Here is a 17731-nt window from a genome sequence, read left to right as displayed (position 1 = left end):
GGGAGATCGAGAGAAATCGGGAGAATACCCAAGCGACCTGTGAGACCCAGAGGATGATCAGAGGTCCGATCGCCGGTGGATGGAACTGGGTGGACGCCGACGAAGCTGGGGGCGGGATTCTGGTGGCCAGAGAAACGTGTGATGAGGGAGAGAAAACATCGGTTGGTTGCGGTGATGATTTTGATTGTTTTCGGTTGATTTTGGTTGTTTTCGGTTGATTTTGGTTGTTTTCGGTTGATTTTGGTTGTTTTAGAATATGTGTTTCAATTGATTTCGGTTTGGGCAATGGCCGAGGCCGAAACGGAGGTCTCTGGTGGCCAATGATGGCGTCGAAGTGGCGGACTCGATGGAGACCAATAGAGATGAGAAGTGAGGGAGAGGGAAGTGGGTGAGCAAAGAAGGAGAGGGATGCGGGTGGAGGTGGAGTGATAGAGAGGGAGAGAGAGAAAATATTAATAAAAAATTCAGAAACAGATGAGTAGTGAATAGCCAGTAGTTGCTATTCACTGTTGATGAAGTTAAGGAAAAAATTATAATGGCCATTCTGTTGGACGAAGGAAAAGTGGTAAAAATAGTCAAATTTGACTTTTTGGTTAAAATGAAGCTTCTGTTAGAGATGGCCTAAGCACTTCTTATAAATAACTTATTTACGGTCAGTTTGGTTTTACGATTTAAAAAAAAGTGTGTTTTAAAAAAATAATTTTTAAAAATGCAGTTAAGCGTATGACAAAATCGTAGTTTGGCCTTTAAAATCACAGTTTAGCCTTTTAAAATACTGCGTTTTCAAAAAAAACACTCTATTGCCTGCGATTTAAATAAGCACTTTTCTGCATTTTCAAATCGTAATTTTTTAAAAACGCAGTTTCCAAACGGTTTATTTTCTGCGATTTGGTTTAAAATCGCATTTTTTCTCTACAAAATCGCAATCCCAAACGCACCCTTAAATACAAAGCTCAACAGCAATAACATAAAAAATACATGAGAGAATTTTATCTGGAAGAACATGTTTCTCACTAAAGTGAAAAGAGCTTCTTTCACAAGCCGATGGACCGCTTCATTTCCACTCCACTTGACATGATGAGCCTGTCATTTCTGTAGACAACTCAAAGCACTACGAGCATCATCAAATAAGGATACCAAACCTACTCTAATTCATGCCATCCCTCCGCAACACCTGCACCACCTTCCAGCTCAACCCTTTGCAACCCAAGCTCTCTCTCGACATAAAACAACATCCCTCAAAGCTGTTGAGGCTTCAGCAACAGCTGGCTCAATAATATAATTTTGGGAGGCCAATAAGGTTGCTAGCACCTTGCCCGCACTATCACATTGATTCCCATATTTCTTTTTGCAATATTCACAACCGCATCACAATTAACTTTGAAATAGCCTGAACTAGGGACTTTCCAGCAAGGATCCCTCAGGGTATCAACTCCTGCCCTAATACATCGGCAATCATGGGTAATCCTGAAGGTTGCTCATGATTCTGAGGCTTTACCTACTATTGTTGTCGGAAGGTTAGTAGGGCCCCCATGAATGAGTGTGTTCCTCCCAAGCCACAGATTTCTTGCCACTACTACCATGAGCTCCCATTCTTCGGGTTCTAATCGTATCTAGTCACTTTTTAAAGCTATTAAATAACAAACCCTCTAAATGTTTTTCTACCTTAAATAAATACTATTTATCATTGATAAAGTTAACTACTAAAAGCATTAAATTCATTCAATGCAAAAAATAATATTAAAAAAATTTAACATTCACTTTTTGGCTCTTTAGATTTAAAGAGAGATTCTGACAAATGTTAAATTTAACTTTTGATAGAGAGTTTGTTAAATGGTGGTTTTTGTGTGTTTTGTTAAAAAACAATTAAATTCGACTAGAGGGTTGGTAAAGGAGATCAAGAAGAAGAAATGCCTAGAAGGTTCTGAAGCTGCTGTGGCATGAGGCAAGTAGGAACGCGTGTATGGTACAAAGGTCCAATCCATTATAAAGGGTCGTAAGTGCATATGATTTGCTTGTACAACTTAATTTTTCTTAGTGATTGGTTTTCTGAGTTTGGCTGCTACATAGTAGTTTAGTCTAAAGGAGATGTTTGGTAACCAAGGTGGTACTACTAGGCAGGACACGATGATGAACTTTCTTAATGCCAAGATGGTCGAAGGAACTTCAGTTCGAGTTGAACAATGATCTCTTATTTGAATGAACTAAAGGCCTTGGGTGTAGAGATTAATGCAGAGTCTAGGGTGGATATGATCCTCCAATCCTTGTCAGAGTTGTTCAATCAATTCAGAAATGATGTTGCTATGAATAAAAAGTGTGGGGAGTGAATAAATGTTTTGGAAAAAATATCACGACTTCAAAAATAATCACCACATATACGATCACAAAATTAATTAAAGTAGTAAATCAATCAACACGATAATTTGGTGAAGAATGTGAAACCCTTGAAAAACTTTTCAAAAGTAAAACTACTCCAAGACAGTCAAACCCAAGAAATCAATCGACTATAGAAGATAAACAATATAATTACTTTATACTTACAAAACCTTTGTAGTTAAATTTGACTTGTATTCAAACAAACAACAAATTTGTTTTCTACCGCAGTAGCTCAAGAACTCCGACCAATATTCTACTTGATTGCCTCTGCAACACGGAACTCCGGTGGTCGAAGATTTTAGAACATGTATATGGTTTAAAGGAATGCTCTAAGAGATGAACAATTGAAGGCATAGGGATAAGGAATTTATCACTTAGCACACAAAATATGGCCTCTTAAGTCTCTCTAAAAATTGTTCACGGAAGGCCTTAAATAGATTCTAAGAAAGGTAGATCTTCTAAAGCAAATTGGAATCCCTAATATGGCAGTATCCCTAATCTCTTTGAGTAGCTTGTCTGAACTCTTCAGCAAACGCTCTCGTGAACGCCATCCACTTTTTCTTCAAAAAATTACAAGTTTGAACCTATTTTGAACACCGAATTAGCCAACTTAAAAAACTTACAATAATGTTCACAAACACTAAAGCAAATATATTATGCGAAGGACCAAAAAAAAAACAAATAGGTTGATGTAAAGGATTTTCCATAGCAGGTTACGAGTAGTTTTAATATAAAGGATTAAATCAAGTTGAATTAATGTCTAGCATTTCTCAAGAAACTGCCAGCTTTGGATAAATGAACTAGGATTCATGTTTCTTTCTTCTGAAGTTTGTCTTTGCTGAAAGAGAACAAGGATTTCATTCATCGTATTTACTGTATACACTACTGAAGTAGTCAGCTTGAAATCGGATATCCAAAAGGATACATCCAAATAAAATAAGAACAACAACCTGGTGCTCCATTTGTGGGCAGAGAAGACCGCAAGAAACCATAAGTTCTCTTCCCATTTCCTTCATCAACTAGTCAACCAATTGGACATTACAGAAATTACAGGTCATCTTAAAGTATCAAATGTGGACACATAAAATATGAGGAGCCTAGGAACACTATTAATTACTCTTATCAGAATGCTCAGAAATTGAGCAGTGAAATAGTGACATGTATTTTGGTTGCTGCTACTAATAACTTAGCATAGCCACTGCAAAGTGAAGTGTAGAGAAAATGGAGCTCTAATCTGTCTCCTGTTGTTGAAATGACAGGTATCTTCTATTATCATCTCGTTTCCCGATTCTCAGTACCTCCTACCACAGAAGCTTTGTACAATGTAAACGGACTCTTCGAAAGTGGATTAGCATGGTATTTCATTTGTGAAATTTGTAACCGACGCCACAGATGCCTAACCAGTTAGAAGACTGAAAGAACTGCAAGCTCATCGTAATGAGGGGTCACCATTGCAGTCGGAAGAAGTGAGCATTCTTCAGAGCATATGAAAATAAGAAGAATTGCTGGAAGTCCCATTCTCATGTAATCACTCAGCATCTCAGCAGCTAAAGAATTCAGAAACCAGAGACATTTGAGTCCCTTTTCCCTTGAGTCAAACTTGAAGCTTGGTCAACATGTCGCCATTGTTATGACACACACCATTTGCCCTTTCCTCAGCTTTGAAATCCACCATACTAGTACCAAAATCCTCAGTAGCTCTCACTTGACCACGAGCACGTCGAGAAGGTTTTAACATCGAGGTTTCTCGTGGAGAGGCGTCTCTACTCTTTCGCTTCTGCTTTGGGTCTAGATATCCAAAAGCAAGAGCTTCCAGTGCTTTAGTGGTCGGTGGTCGGCTCCTACTGCTGTGTCTCCGGTAATTTACATTAGACTGCTGCTCAGAATTAGCCACACAAGTGGAGGGTTTCGCTACATTGGGATCATCTGGTTCCTTGCTCGTTTTATCTTCTCTTTCTTTGCTTTCTGTCATGAAAGGTTCATCAGCTTCAGCATCTGGAGGAATAGGTAAGTTCAGGTCAATCAGCGTCCTGGGTTGAGGTTCTTCAGGAGGATGTTCAGCAGCAAAACAGGTGCCACCTAGAATGCCCTCACCATTGATGATTGGGCTGTCTTTAGTCAAACAGGTAGATGATTTCTTCTCCTGAGACGTATCCATTTGAGAAAGAATGTTCTCACTAAAATCAGAGTTTTGTGCAGAGCCACTGGCCTTCACTTGTCTTAATGCCGGATCTCCCAAGATGTTGAGTTTGCTGCGGTTTGTCTCTGTGCGGCCACAAGCACTTAACTTCCGGCGTCGTTTTGTGAGAGGAGGTAAATGGTTTTTGTTGTCTGGTCTGATTTTCCGCCTCAATTGGCTCTTTGTAGCTTTCCTCTGCTGTGTGTCACTAGAAATACTGGTCTTCCGGTAATCAGGGATATTCAAAGGTGAATTAGCATCGTCCAGGCCATTGACTGGAAACCCCTTGTTGGAAGCATTATTTTCTAAACCTGTCAAGTTAAAAGTGATTCCCCCATCAAAATTGTTATTTGTGGCTTTGGGCTCATCCCTATCGAAGCACAGGGTATTAGCAGAGTCAGATCTATCCACCGACTCCTCAGAATTATCGTCATCATCTTCTTCAGAATCACTTCCAGCAGTGAAAGTGTTCATAACTCCAGATGGAAAGCTTCTCAGTTCTCTCACCTTGGTTGTTTTCCCATCAGCCAAACTTGTATCCACAACAGTAAACTTCAAAATATCTGTATTGCGATTAGGAGTTCGTGGCTTGAGATAACAGTAGCGTTGCTGGTCAGGGAAATCTTCATGGTCCAGTTTAGTTTCATCGGTCCATCCATTTTCTTCCTTGCTTCTATAGTCATCATCTACTCCTATTTCAAGCTCAAGAAGTCCTGGGTCTGAAGCAACTTTATGCAGGACATCCCTAACAGAATCAAAGTAGTGGTTGCCCTTCACTAGTTTCCTTCTTGAAAACTTCTTAATACCAGGGATAATAAAGACCAAAGAATGCCTGGAACCAGCAGCAAAGCCATTACTATTAGGCTGCTCAGAATGCCATCCTCTTGCGAGCAAACGGGGCCAAACAGCTTCCCAGAAGAGATCATTTGATCTAGCTTTGCTTAGCCGGAAGTCTCCTGTTAGAAAGTTAACAATTTCCAAGGGTGTAAGTGTGGAACATGCCTTTCCAGTCGGTATCTCTGGGCGGACAGGAACAGCTTGAGCGGGCTTCAGAGGCTCCATAAGGCCTGTGAGATCTTGCTTCCCTTTACCAATTCCAACTGCCTCTACAAGAGCATTCAGCCCAACTGAAGCCTTTAGAGTAAATACATATTCTTCTAGTAATATTTTTCCCTCTCCAAATGCCTTTGTGACCTGCCAATTGGTTGAAATTTTTATCATTTTCTTTTCTTTCTTTCTTTTTTTTTTTTTTTTGGGTGCGGGGGGGTGGGGGGGGGGGGGGGGGTGGGGGGGGGGTTGGAGGGGGGGGGGTTGAAGTTCATATTAAAAATGACAAAATGTTCAAAGATTTTAGAGCAAATGACAGGCATAATTTTGCTTGATCTAAAATGGCCTTCATCATGTTGGTCCATTCTGCAAGAATTCTCAAGATAAGATTTTTGCAGCAACTTGAAGTTTGAGCAAAGTGAACATTGAAAATTTTGATGTGTACAACCAGCTAGTCAGATATTCAAACATGGTGATCTGTGAAATACAAAAGAAATTTTTACTAAAGAGACAGCTCTTTGCATAAATTTGAACACTATTTGGTTAACAGACATCGTGTTTATATACAGGAGAAATGGAGATCATTGCACAGATCTTCAAATAAAAAAGTGCAAGTTGATTGCTTTGGTCACTTCCATACAATCGTATCTACCATAAAACAAGTAGTGGTAGCATATCTCTATTGAGCTTAGGAAATGAGAGTTAGAATTCTTAGAGCTGCAAGAAACTGCAGAGATATGAACAAAAGGAACATAACGAGAAAACTTAAAAGAAAAACAAAAGTCTAATGCGTGCCAATATGCCTATTTATAAAATTGTAACAACCCAGATAAAGATTAATTACTATTTTCTATTGCTTTACAATCATAGGCTAAAAGAACCAACCAGGAAAAGATTCTGACAAATAGGGCCGGTGGAATTTGTAGAAAACTACTCGCGAAGTCAAATAGGTTTTTGAGCACATGTTTAATTTTGTCTCTTAAAAACCACTCCACCCTCATCTGGAAAATCATAGCATCAATCATTTTAATAACATGTACAAGTGGTTCAGAAATATATACCTCCATTAAAGTATGTTGGCATTCTTGCGACACATGGGGAAGCAAACGAGAGAACAATTCCTGTTGCCTCAATCCTGTAAAAATTCTTTGTCCATATATACATCTTCTGCTTCTTAATTTCCGGCATTCTGACCATCTATTGTATCTGTCAGACCTATAAAATTTTCCATAATAGAAGGACAGTATATCCCCCATCATTTTACTCCCAATAAATTTCTTCACCAGAACAAGGTTCTTCCCAAAAATATATAAACCAAGCATAAAACTGGCCTCTTCTATATCACTCCATGAGTCACCCAAGGAACCAGGAACTAGACAGTAGCCTTTGCCTTTATCCATATCCTGCATTTCAATCTTCATTTCTTTTTGCATAGCCACATTTGCTGATTCTCCCAAGTCCATCGCATTTTCCAATGTACTATTTGTAGGCTCAGCTTTAGCTTCTAAGCTGTCACCTTCGGAAAAATTGTGGGTCTCCCTGAAGCATTCAGATCTTAGGGACTCACCTTTGTCGGATACTTCAGTTGAATCACCAACAGCTTCCCGTGGTTCATGTTTAATACTCTCAACTTCATCATTGATCCACATTATTGTCAAAGCCAATCCCACTAGAAAATCATGAGGATCACCAGCTGTCTTTTCTGCATCAGCTGGATTCTTTGTAAGCCATAGATAGTCAGATCCTGTAATCTGTGGTGGAATTTCAACCTGGAACTCATCGCCCACGCGAGGAAATACCTGCGGTTCTCCAAAGACATCATATGCATCAGAACTTTCTGGAGATAATGATTGCTCATCAAATGTATCCAATACACAATCCCCACGGTCAACAACTTGAACTGGATCCATCTGCCAAAGAAAATAAAATGATAATTAATGTACCATACCATGCAGAGGCTTCTACCCCCCCCCCCCCCCCCCCTCCCCTTTTTTTTTTCTTTCTTTTTTCTTTTTAAATTTTCTTAGTCAATGAAAATGTCAACGCCATTGAACCAGTCCTCAGAGGAAATTAAATACAATGTCATAGCTTATCTGGTACATACGGAGCTTAATTTACGCTTGTTTCTGAACATTTACTCTCAAAGTTAGATGAACTTAATTACCAGTCTCCACAATGAAATTGAAACCAAAATTTAGGCAAGAAACAAGAGAGAACCACCTAAATCATTATACATATCCTCAGAAAGCGCAAACAACGAAAATGCCAAAGATTTAAACCGACACAAATGATATACAAGATCAATCAATAGGTTTCCGGAAAAGAAACCACCAAGTACCAGTTCCAATTACTCACGAGAGAATAGATAAAAGACTTTGTTTTTCCATTCCGCCAGAAACAAAACAGTATGTACAACTTTCAGAAACATCCCAAATTAAACAACAACATACTATAACTATAAACAAGTTCAAAAAACAAAAACAAATAACACGCACATGGAACACATAAAAACTGAGTTTATTGATGCAAACCCAGAAAACAGTAATCAACCCCAGATCCACTTTCCAACCCGAAACAAAAAAAATCGAAGCAACCCCTGATTGGAAATAAAAAAAATGAAGCAACGCCACAATCCAAAAACAAATAACTTCACACAAATATATTAGAACCCATTAAGCACATTTATCTCAATTATTAAAATCGAGCATAATCCTACCAAACCAACAACAATGAAAGCTTTAAAACCAACGAGAACAAAATAAAGACCAGGGAAAAAAAGAAAAAGAAAAAGAAAAAGAAAAGAACAACAAACACGAACCAACAAAAACCACCGTTTTCAAAGAGAATTCCAATATGATCCAAAAGAATTCGACTTATTTACACAATTAGAATATATTCAGAATGGCATTTACCGTATTTGATTTATTCTGTACATTAAATTCCTGTTTTATTTTCTAACATACACAACAAGCAACCAGAGCCAAGCACAACAACATTAATTCGTACAACACAACAAGCAAAGCACAAATAACAGGCAGAAAAAAGAGAGTAACAAATAGAAAAAGAAATTGTTTTTTTTTACTTCTTATTTTACTATACTTACATGGCTAAAGAGCAAGACGCTGAAACCCACGTGAACAAGCAAACCTGAGAAAATGGGTCTTCATGGTTATGCTCCGATTGGCAACTCAGAGATTAGAAAACAAACAAAACGTGAACACACACACACAAACGCACACATGGTTTTTCGTTTCTCTTTTTCTCCTTTAGAGAGAGAAAGTAAAAGCGTGAAACGCATACAAATACATACATACATGTATATATATATATATATATATATATATAGAGAGAGAGAGAGAGAGAGAGAGAGAGCAAGACAAAGAGAGAGAGAGAGAGGGGTTGTACCAGGGCTAAGAGAGCTTGGCTTTCATGGCCACGAAGTATGAATCCGAAGAGGACTTGCGCCAAAGCCCAAAGCCGAAGAGAAAGCCAAAAGAACGAGAAAGCGAAGTCGCTGCGAACTCAGAGAGATAGAGAGAGAGAGAGAGAGAAGAGAGAGAATAATAATATACGAGTTGAGAGAGAGAGAGAGAGAGAACGAAAGTGATATTCTCCCACGCGCGGAACTGGATGGTGGTTCACAGCGCTTCTTAAGACGACGCGTGGCACTGTGGATTCCACTGCGATAAAACCTACTAGATCTAGTACATGCCGCCCTTCCAAACAAAGTTTCCATCTCCAATCCCATAGCGCCACGTTTACTTTTTGCGACACTCACGTGCGAATTGTCATGAAAAAGGTTATAGAACCCACTGCGATTGTCGCAGCGTAGGCTTTTCTACGTGCTGGTAATAGGTTCAGGGACGTTAATGCAGAGGGCGGCATTACGCGCCTCTAGCGCGTCACGTTACGATGTCGTTTGAATTGGATTTATTTATTTAATTTTGAATGACCAATCTAGCCCATATACGATATACCACTGCTTCCATTTAATTAGTTGTTAAATAATATTATTAAATATATTTTTTTAGCCCAAAATTCTCAATAGGGAAAGCTCCTCTTTTAATCCACGTGAGGGTTTGGGTTAAATTGAAGTTTGGCAGGACTTCTTCTTGGCTTGATTACAAAACTCATAATAAATAAATATTTTTGTTATATAATAATGTTAAAATTAATTTGTCAGATTTTATATTGTTCCAATTTGAGGGGAAAAAACAAATAAAAAAATAAAAAAAGGCTATTATTAAATTAATTAAGGAATTGAATGTGTTCCATAATTAAGTTGCAAAACTGATCCATATCACGTACTAAATAATGCATTAGCGTACAACTTCCATGATTTCAATTCTTATTATCATATTCGTTAACGTGTCAAAGTTGGAATTAAAAATATAGAGAATTTTTTTTTTTTTTTTTTGTAGAAATAATTAAATTTATTTCTAGACAAGTAGTTTTTTATAGATAAATAAATCTTTTGCTTGTTTTGACCCTTTATTTCAATACAAAATTAAATTGAATTCGAAAAAAATAAAACAATTAATTAATTAATTCTATTAAATTTATATTTCTCTCGTGAAAGCATGTAATAAAAACTGCGTACTTTAAAACAAATATGAGTTAAATTACAACAAATATAATAATAAAAAAAAAGAGAGTCAATTAAATTTACGTTAATACGAGAAGGAAAAAGACAAAGGGAAACAAACGTAGGCGCTGAGCGAACTCGGTCGGTTCCATTAATTTTGTTTTTACCTGTTGCCTGGTTTATGTTGTTCTCTCGATCGATCATGTCCGTAGAAAATTCAACAAATACACGCATCTGGCAAAGACGTTGTTTTGACTTGAATATGTACGTAGACACATTATTTTTATTTGTTTAATAGATGAGATTGTTATAATATTTTTAAAATACCCTCTGTATTGGGGTTTATTTCATTCTTTAATTATTTTAGAGTTTACTTTTTTTATCACTCCTACTCTCTCCTCTCTCTATAAATAGATATAACCCTCTAAAACATGGCTCACCGCTCGGCTGCTCCCTAGTCCTTGAACACCCTGCTTTCTCTTTCTTCTTCTTCTTTTTTTTTTTTTTTTTTTTTTAGATTCTCTTATTTTCTGATTTTTGTTTTTTAATGTTTTGGATTTGTAATGTTTTTTAATTTATAATAGAGGAAATTGGTTTTAGATTGATTTTGGATTTGTAATGTTGTTAGTTTGTTTGATTTTCTTTGCAATCATTTTATTTAATCTATGGACTTGATTGTGAGCTCATTGAGATGAATGAATAGTAAATAGTGAATGAAATTATGCACATCCAATAGTATTTATTATTTTTATTTATTTTCTAATTATTTAGTATTGAATATTGAGTTATTAATATTGGATTAAAAAAAAAAAAAATCAACAATGTATAAAACCGGTCTCTCGTTTGCGGTTGTGGTTATTTAAATGTAAATAAACGGGTACCTCAATTAAGGTTGCGATTATGATAAAATAACAGCAACTGCAATCAGTTGTACACTCTTACTATCCACTTATGTTCTCTCTTCACTCTTTGTCGGTCCTTGATATTAATCCCATAATATATTTGTACATGCCACCATAAATATTTGAGAAATGCTAGACATCCCAACACTTTTTTTTTTGCAGAATTAATTTGGTTCCAACCTAATTAATGTGATGTGTCGCAATCTTATGAGACTGTGGCACACTTTTCAAATTGATAAATTTCATGAGATTATGGCATATCAGGTTAGAACCAAATTCTAGAGAAAAAGTTTTTGAATATCTACCGTTCATCTAAACATTTTAGATAAACGTACAATTGAGGGTACAAAATACAAAATAACTTGAAACAGACCAGACAAAGGAATACACTGTCCTTAGCAACATTACACATGCAACAGCTCTTATCCACAGACCAGAGGAAAATCTTGTGGAGAAGGTGAGAGGGAATATTGCTACTACCAAAAATGTAGTAGAGATCTTGATCCCACAAACACCGAAAGAAAAAGCACCGCAAAGCTAGAGAGATCCTGATGTGCATTAATGCTTGCTGGAGGGGGTGGAGATATGCCGCAAATCAACAAAAATGGCGGGGGTGCGTGAGGAGCACATGCCGATCGAGGGGGAACCTGTTAATTAGGAGGTGGCCGGGAGGAGGAGCCAACGAGAGAGATGGAGAGGCATGCACGTGGGTGGAGAAACAAGAGGGATCGGAGTCTGATACATCTGATCAGCACTTTTCTTACCAAATCAGAGGAGCAAGAAAACTAAAGAAAAAACAAAAGAGAGGCAGAGAGATAGTGAAAGAAGGGAGAACATTAGGGGGTGGGGTAGGGTAGGGAGGAAGAGAGAATTTTTTATTTTATTATTATTATTATTATTATTTTCGCTTTTCGCTGTGATGTATAGAAACAGAGATCATAAATCCAAGACAATTAGCTATGTAGGTTTAGAATATTATTAGTTTCTATCTTGGCATTGATAGTACATATATTATTTGAAAGTAAATGAGGCATTAATTTCTTCTTCTTCTTTTCGGCCCAATTTTTCATTTTTATATACATCACTTTGAGAGATATCTTCATAAAAATATTTTGAAGTACGTGCAGTTTTGAGGAAAGTATACTGTATTCAAATTTCTAAACGTCTCACTTAAGGATATTCTGTTAGGATTTGCTGTTAAATCCTGCTAAAATTTTTAAAATACCCAATATTTTTTTACCAAAAAAAAAAGAAAAAAAATGGTAGGATTTAGATGTTGGTCAGAATTTGACGAAATTTACAAAAATACCCATGCAGCCATGCCTGAATCTTTGAAATTTTTTATTATTTTAAAAAAAAAAAATAAATAAACACAGGGTATTTTAGGAAGTTTGGCAGGATTTAACAGTAAATCCTAACGGAGTACCCTTAAGTGAGACGTTTGAAAACTTGAATACACTAATTTGAGACGTTTGATAATTCAATACCATTTTTTTTAAAATGGTATATAATTCAACACCATTTCGTGAAGTTATCCCCCACTTTGATACCCATGTGTTGTTTTTGTTTAAAAATCTCTTAATGGTGTTGCTCTTGTCCTACCCAGATACATAATATCACATTATTTAAATAATTTAAATAATTGATAATATATTAAATTTATAAAATTTAATTTGGATTATGAAATAGGTTGAGTGACCGAGCTTGCCTCTTACCCCTAAAGAATTTAAACTAAAGCATGCAATTTTTTTTTTTAACAAAATAATCGGAGCTACCATGCATTAATCTGAAGAGGCTCGAGGACAAATACAATTAATAAAGACACATTGACACTCTACACACTAAGCCAGAAAAATTTGACTTGGGTGCTACCTACAAATAAACAAATATTACAAGGACAGATGTTTGACCCACTCTTTAACAATAAAGCATTCCTAACAAAGAAATGAGTGCTGGTCTAGTTAACAAGCCATAAAAAGTCTAGTAAAATATGCAAATTTAACAGACAGACTTTCAAAAACTACTCTAAAAAAATAGAGAAAAAAACAACTACAGAAAGCACTCAACACAAGCCGACGTCGAAAGAGAAACTGCGCATGTCTTGCATGAACCGGCAGAAAAACATAAATCAACCCTCAAAAGTAGATATAGAAGAAAAAAGCTCAACTAAACTTTCGCCGGCAACACGGACAGAGAGACCGCTTCCCTACGAGATGTCTCGTGTTAGCCTTTCTGCCCGAATAAACCAAAAACAAGAAAAAACACAAAGCTCCATAGCCCTAAAAGGACTAGAAAACCTAAAACTCTATAACCTTAAAAGGACTAGAAGAACAAAAACTCAATTGAATCTAAGCCAAGGAAAAATAAAAAACTTCCGTAACCCTAGAAAGACTAAGAGCATTCCTAGCAGCTTCCATTCTCTTCCTCTTCATTTTTCCTAAATATAGGGAATAAAACTACTTTTTACTTCCCTATCAAAAAGCACCCTACAGCAGCTTCCCTTCATTTTTCCCTATATCATTAAAATATTATTTTGTTACTTTTACTTTAATTAAAAGTAAGAAAAGAAAGAGATAAAGTAAGAGAGATATTATATTTTTAGAATAAACAATTGAATGAGAAGTGAACAGTGCTTCCCAATATAAACAATTGAATTGGATGTGAACAGTGCTTTCCAATGAATTGGGAAGCACTGTTCACTTTCTAGGGAACATATAATTGTAGGGAAGCTGCTGTGGGATGGTTTTTTTGACTTTCTTAAAATTTTTCCTAAAATTTAGGAAACAGATCCCTTGTAGAGAAGCTGCTAGGAATGCTCTAAAAAGGAAGTACCATTTCACAAACACCTCTTTTCTTTTTTCTTTTCTCTCTCTTTTGAGCCGGCTATGCACTCCGTAAATAAAATAATTGCCCGAATGCTAAAGCATGCAATTAATTGATACTTCAATAAAAGAATTATTGAGTTGTTGAATATTTTAATTCAAGGCATGTTGTGATGAATTGGACCACAAAACTCTCAAGGAGCCAATAACTCTCCAGTCCCCAAAAAAAAGGCGGAAACATAAGAAACGCATTAATTAGCCATTATTAATTGGTCCGGAGCATTTTGTGGCTGCAAGCTTGGTGTCCATGGTCCATGACGTCGATAAATACTCATGATTTATCTTAAAAGTTTAATGGGTAAATATGATAAATTTAATCATTTAATTTATATTCAATCTATATATTGATATCAAAGACCAACTGTGACCTCATGCATGCCACCTTTCATGAAGAAGCTCCACTTGTAAGAAAATGAAAGAGGCGTTAAAAGGTTGTCGGTTTCAAGACATCGAAAACACTCCGATGCCTAAGTTAGTTGAACCTAAGCAAAGAGGGTAGGGGTAGGCGTTAGTTCGGTAGGCGGTTAAGTCGGTTAATTCGGTCGGTTAACCGACTTTTGTCGGAATGTAGTCGGTGAATTTATTTCGGTTAAGTCGGTTAAGCGGTTAATAGGCGGTCGGTTAAGTCGGTTAATTCGGTTAACATTCGGTTAAAATGGGTAATGAAACGACGTCGTTTTGATTTTTTGAAGGGAAAAAAAATGATCATACGTTTCGTTCTTACTAAAACGACGTCGTTTCGTTTTATGTCGGTTCGGTTAATCGGTCGGAATAGAATTCGGTTCGATTTGGTTGCCACTTAAAAAACAGTTCGGTTCGGCTGCCGATTCGACTTTCGGCATAAAATTTTATACCGACTACCGAACCAAAATTAGTCGGATAAAGTCGGTAGGCGGTTAATGGCGGTTCGGTAAGCGGTCGGTAGGCGGTAGGCGGTAGGCGGATAATTTGCCCACCCCTAAAAGAGGGAGAGTAAAGCTAGTCAAGCTAGAAAAAAAAAAAAAAAAGAGGATCAAAGTTTACCTCGGTGGCTTGGTGTGATAGTGCGTGAAAGGAATATGTAAGGAATTGCCTGAAACCTAAGCCAAAAAAAATAATCCCCTGTGGCGCATTTTATAGAAAAAAGACACTCCATATTCTAACATTAACATTCTTCATACTGAGTACGTTGTGGGTGCAAGCCAACCAAAAAAGACAAGAACAAAAAAGAAGTTGCAGCTCAATATAGGTGATTATTATCTTTAAGAGATCTAATGTTGGGTAAACACCTCGAGTAAATCCTCTAATTGCATAGGGTTTTGTGCTGAATAAGGTTTACTTTAGAGATTTGAATCATCAGTAATTTGTTGTTCGAATTGCTAGAAATTTGAACAGTAAATATAAGAGTTTCTATGAAGCTCACCTGTCATAACAAATAGACGAGTTGCCTAAAATAGATTGGGGGCCTATAAGGGTTTTCTTATATTTGTTGTCCGAATTGCTTTGACAGCAAAATTTGCGAAAATCTCTATCCCTACTTTAGATGGACAAAGCTTTCATTCAAACTGAGTTGAAAGAATTTTCTCTACCTCAGTCTGTTAAACTGACATATGCTCACAATGCATGTGAAAATTACATACTTTATTAAAAGAGAATTGATTCCTGCACTACACCATCACATGAGGGTGTGGGGGAAAATGTTATATTTATAACACCAATACAACAACTGTACAACAATCCCTCACATGAGGGTGAGTCCCACATACTGGGGCTCACCCTCATGTGAGGGGTTGTTGTGCAATTGTTGTATTGGTGTTGTACAAGAATCAAATCCCGGGTGTGGGGCCCATCCTTATGTGAGGGGTTGTTGTGTACTTTGTTGTGTTGGTGTTGTAAATCTAACATTTTTCTTATTTAAAATGATATGTGAAATTTTTCCAATTCAATTTAAAAGAAAATTGTGTCCCTTTGAACTAAAAAAAGAAAGAAGTTCATTTCTTCTTCCTCCTCAAATCAAATCAAATCTTTATTATTTTTATTTTTTCTTCTCTTTTTTCTATGGATCCTGTTCTCAAATGCAAATTGTATACATAGTGTGTAACAAGAAGACCTGTAAATTTGTTTTTGTGTACGCTTATAAAATCTATTTTTAAAAAAAGTTTTATCTTTTATACATTAGACGTGGTGTTTGACACTGTTTATAGCAGCAGTTATCTAAGAAATAATTTTTAAAAACATTTTTTCAGTCATATATAAACAATGAATTTGGATCTTCTATAATTATTTGTCTGAATTATGAATGATTCGGGTAGACGATTGTAAGAGACCACTTGTGAAATTTATCTCACCAAATAAAAATTAGGCTGACTAACCACTTATCTGGTCAGGTAGGTCCTATAAGTAATTTCTCATAATCAATTGCTTGAGATTGTCTACATTTCAGGCAGATAATTGTAGACGATCATAATCCTTATTTTAATACTAATGATGAGAAAACCTTTTATGGATTGTTAATGAATTAGGATAGTTTACAATTATCTCCTCTAAGTGTAGATGATTCGGGCAAGTGCTTGTTAGAGATCATTTATAAAATCTACCTGACCAGATAAGTAATTGAGTAACCCAATTACCCGTCCATCAAATAATATGGTTTAGCTTATGACCAATCTTGACTTTGAATATTAATTTCACGTAAGCTCAAATTTCAAACCTCAAAAATATTTAAGCATGAATGAAAAAAAAAATAATGAAGTTTTTTATTTTTTATTTGGAGGAAATTTTTGTTATTTCAAATAAAATAAAAAATGAACAAATGCATGTCATATATATATATATATATTTCAAATTTAAAGCTCGAACTGCTTTTTTACAAACGAAAAAGAGAGTTGAGAGTAGTACGTAGTACGTATTCCATAAAGTGGTCATATTGATGTTCCAAACATAATGAATGGAAAGAATTTATTTATTTATTATTTTTCTAAACATAATGGAAAGGATAAAAAGTTATCAATATCTGTCCGCTGGTGACGAAGCATGTTTCAATTGGACACCCAAACCTCGGTGATAGGGACTTGAGAGAATGGTCCCTGACCCCCTTAATTAATTCTTAAGATGTAACACTTTATTATTTCAAAATCATTGCAATTTATACCCTAAACGAGTTTTTTTTTTTTTTTTTCACATTCACATTTATATCTCTTATCTATGACTCATTGCGACTTAATATTTTGTTCTGAGTAGCCCCCAATCAAATTGGGTTGTTAAAATTGACAGAATCTATCGTACATAAATCTCACGTGACATAGAGTCATATATATGCAATACGTATATTATAAGGTAAAATTATATTTTGCCCTCCAAATTATTACCCGATTTGTACTCGCACCTTTAAACTTTGACTCACTTTAATTTGCCTCACGCATGTGACGTGTTTTCCAACCACATTTAATTGTCCAATCTGACTTGTGCAACTCGAAACAAAATAGTAGTTTGCATAAGCGAGTTGCAACAAAATAAATGATTAAGATTAATATTTATAACGATTTGGAAAATACGAGATTAGCATTAGAGGAGTTGAATGTTTGGAGTAGAATTTAAAATTAAAATCGAATTCTAGAGCTTTGTTATATATATAATATATATATATATATAATTACTCCAATTATTTTTCTTAATATATACATTAACGCGTCAGAAACTCTTTCTTTGAACTTCCATTTGACGTTCCAGAAACACCAACGCAGTCGTCCCCTCATTCAACCCCAACCAAATTAGAAACCTG

The 17731-nt window shown here is 36.0% G+C and overlaps 1 protein-coding gene across 2 annotated transcripts; it reads right to left on the bottom strand.

Annotated features, from left to right (window-relative positions):
• Positions 1–3529: 3529 nt before the first annotated feature.
• LOC133880314 (uncharacterized) lies at positions 3530–9144 on the bottom strand. 2 transcript variants are annotated; one of them, XM_062319265.1, is made up of 4 exons: positions 9008–9144; positions 8706–8749; positions 6664–7512; positions 3530–5749 (listed from the first exon to the last, which is right to left on the bottom strand). In XM_062319265.1, exons 3-4 carry the CDS (start codon positions 7510–7512, stop codon positions 3971–3973), a joined length of 2628 nt encoding a protein of 875 aa, XP_062175249.1. In that variant the 5' UTR covers positions 8706–8749; positions 9008–9144; the 3' UTR covers positions 3530–3970. The 2 variants fall into 2 exon arrangements, with proteins under 2 accessions (XP_062175249.1, XP_062175255.1); XM_062319271.1 differs by lacking the exon at positions 8706–8749 and having other exon boundaries at positions 9008–9141.
• Between the last annotated feature and the right edge of the window lie 8587 nt (positions 9145–17731).

This window comes from Alnus glutinosa, chromosome 1 (genome assembly GCF_958979055.1).
Source record: "Alnus glutinosa chromosome 1, dhAlnGlut1.1, whole genome shotgun sequence".
In the NCBI taxonomy this organism is placed as follows: domain Eukaryota; kingdom Viridiplantae; phylum Streptophyta; class Magnoliopsida; order Fagales; family Betulaceae; genus Alnus; species Alnus glutinosa.
The sequence above is the reverse complement of the archived record's forward strand: the minus strand, read 5'-3'. Positions and strand labels throughout refer to the sequence as shown.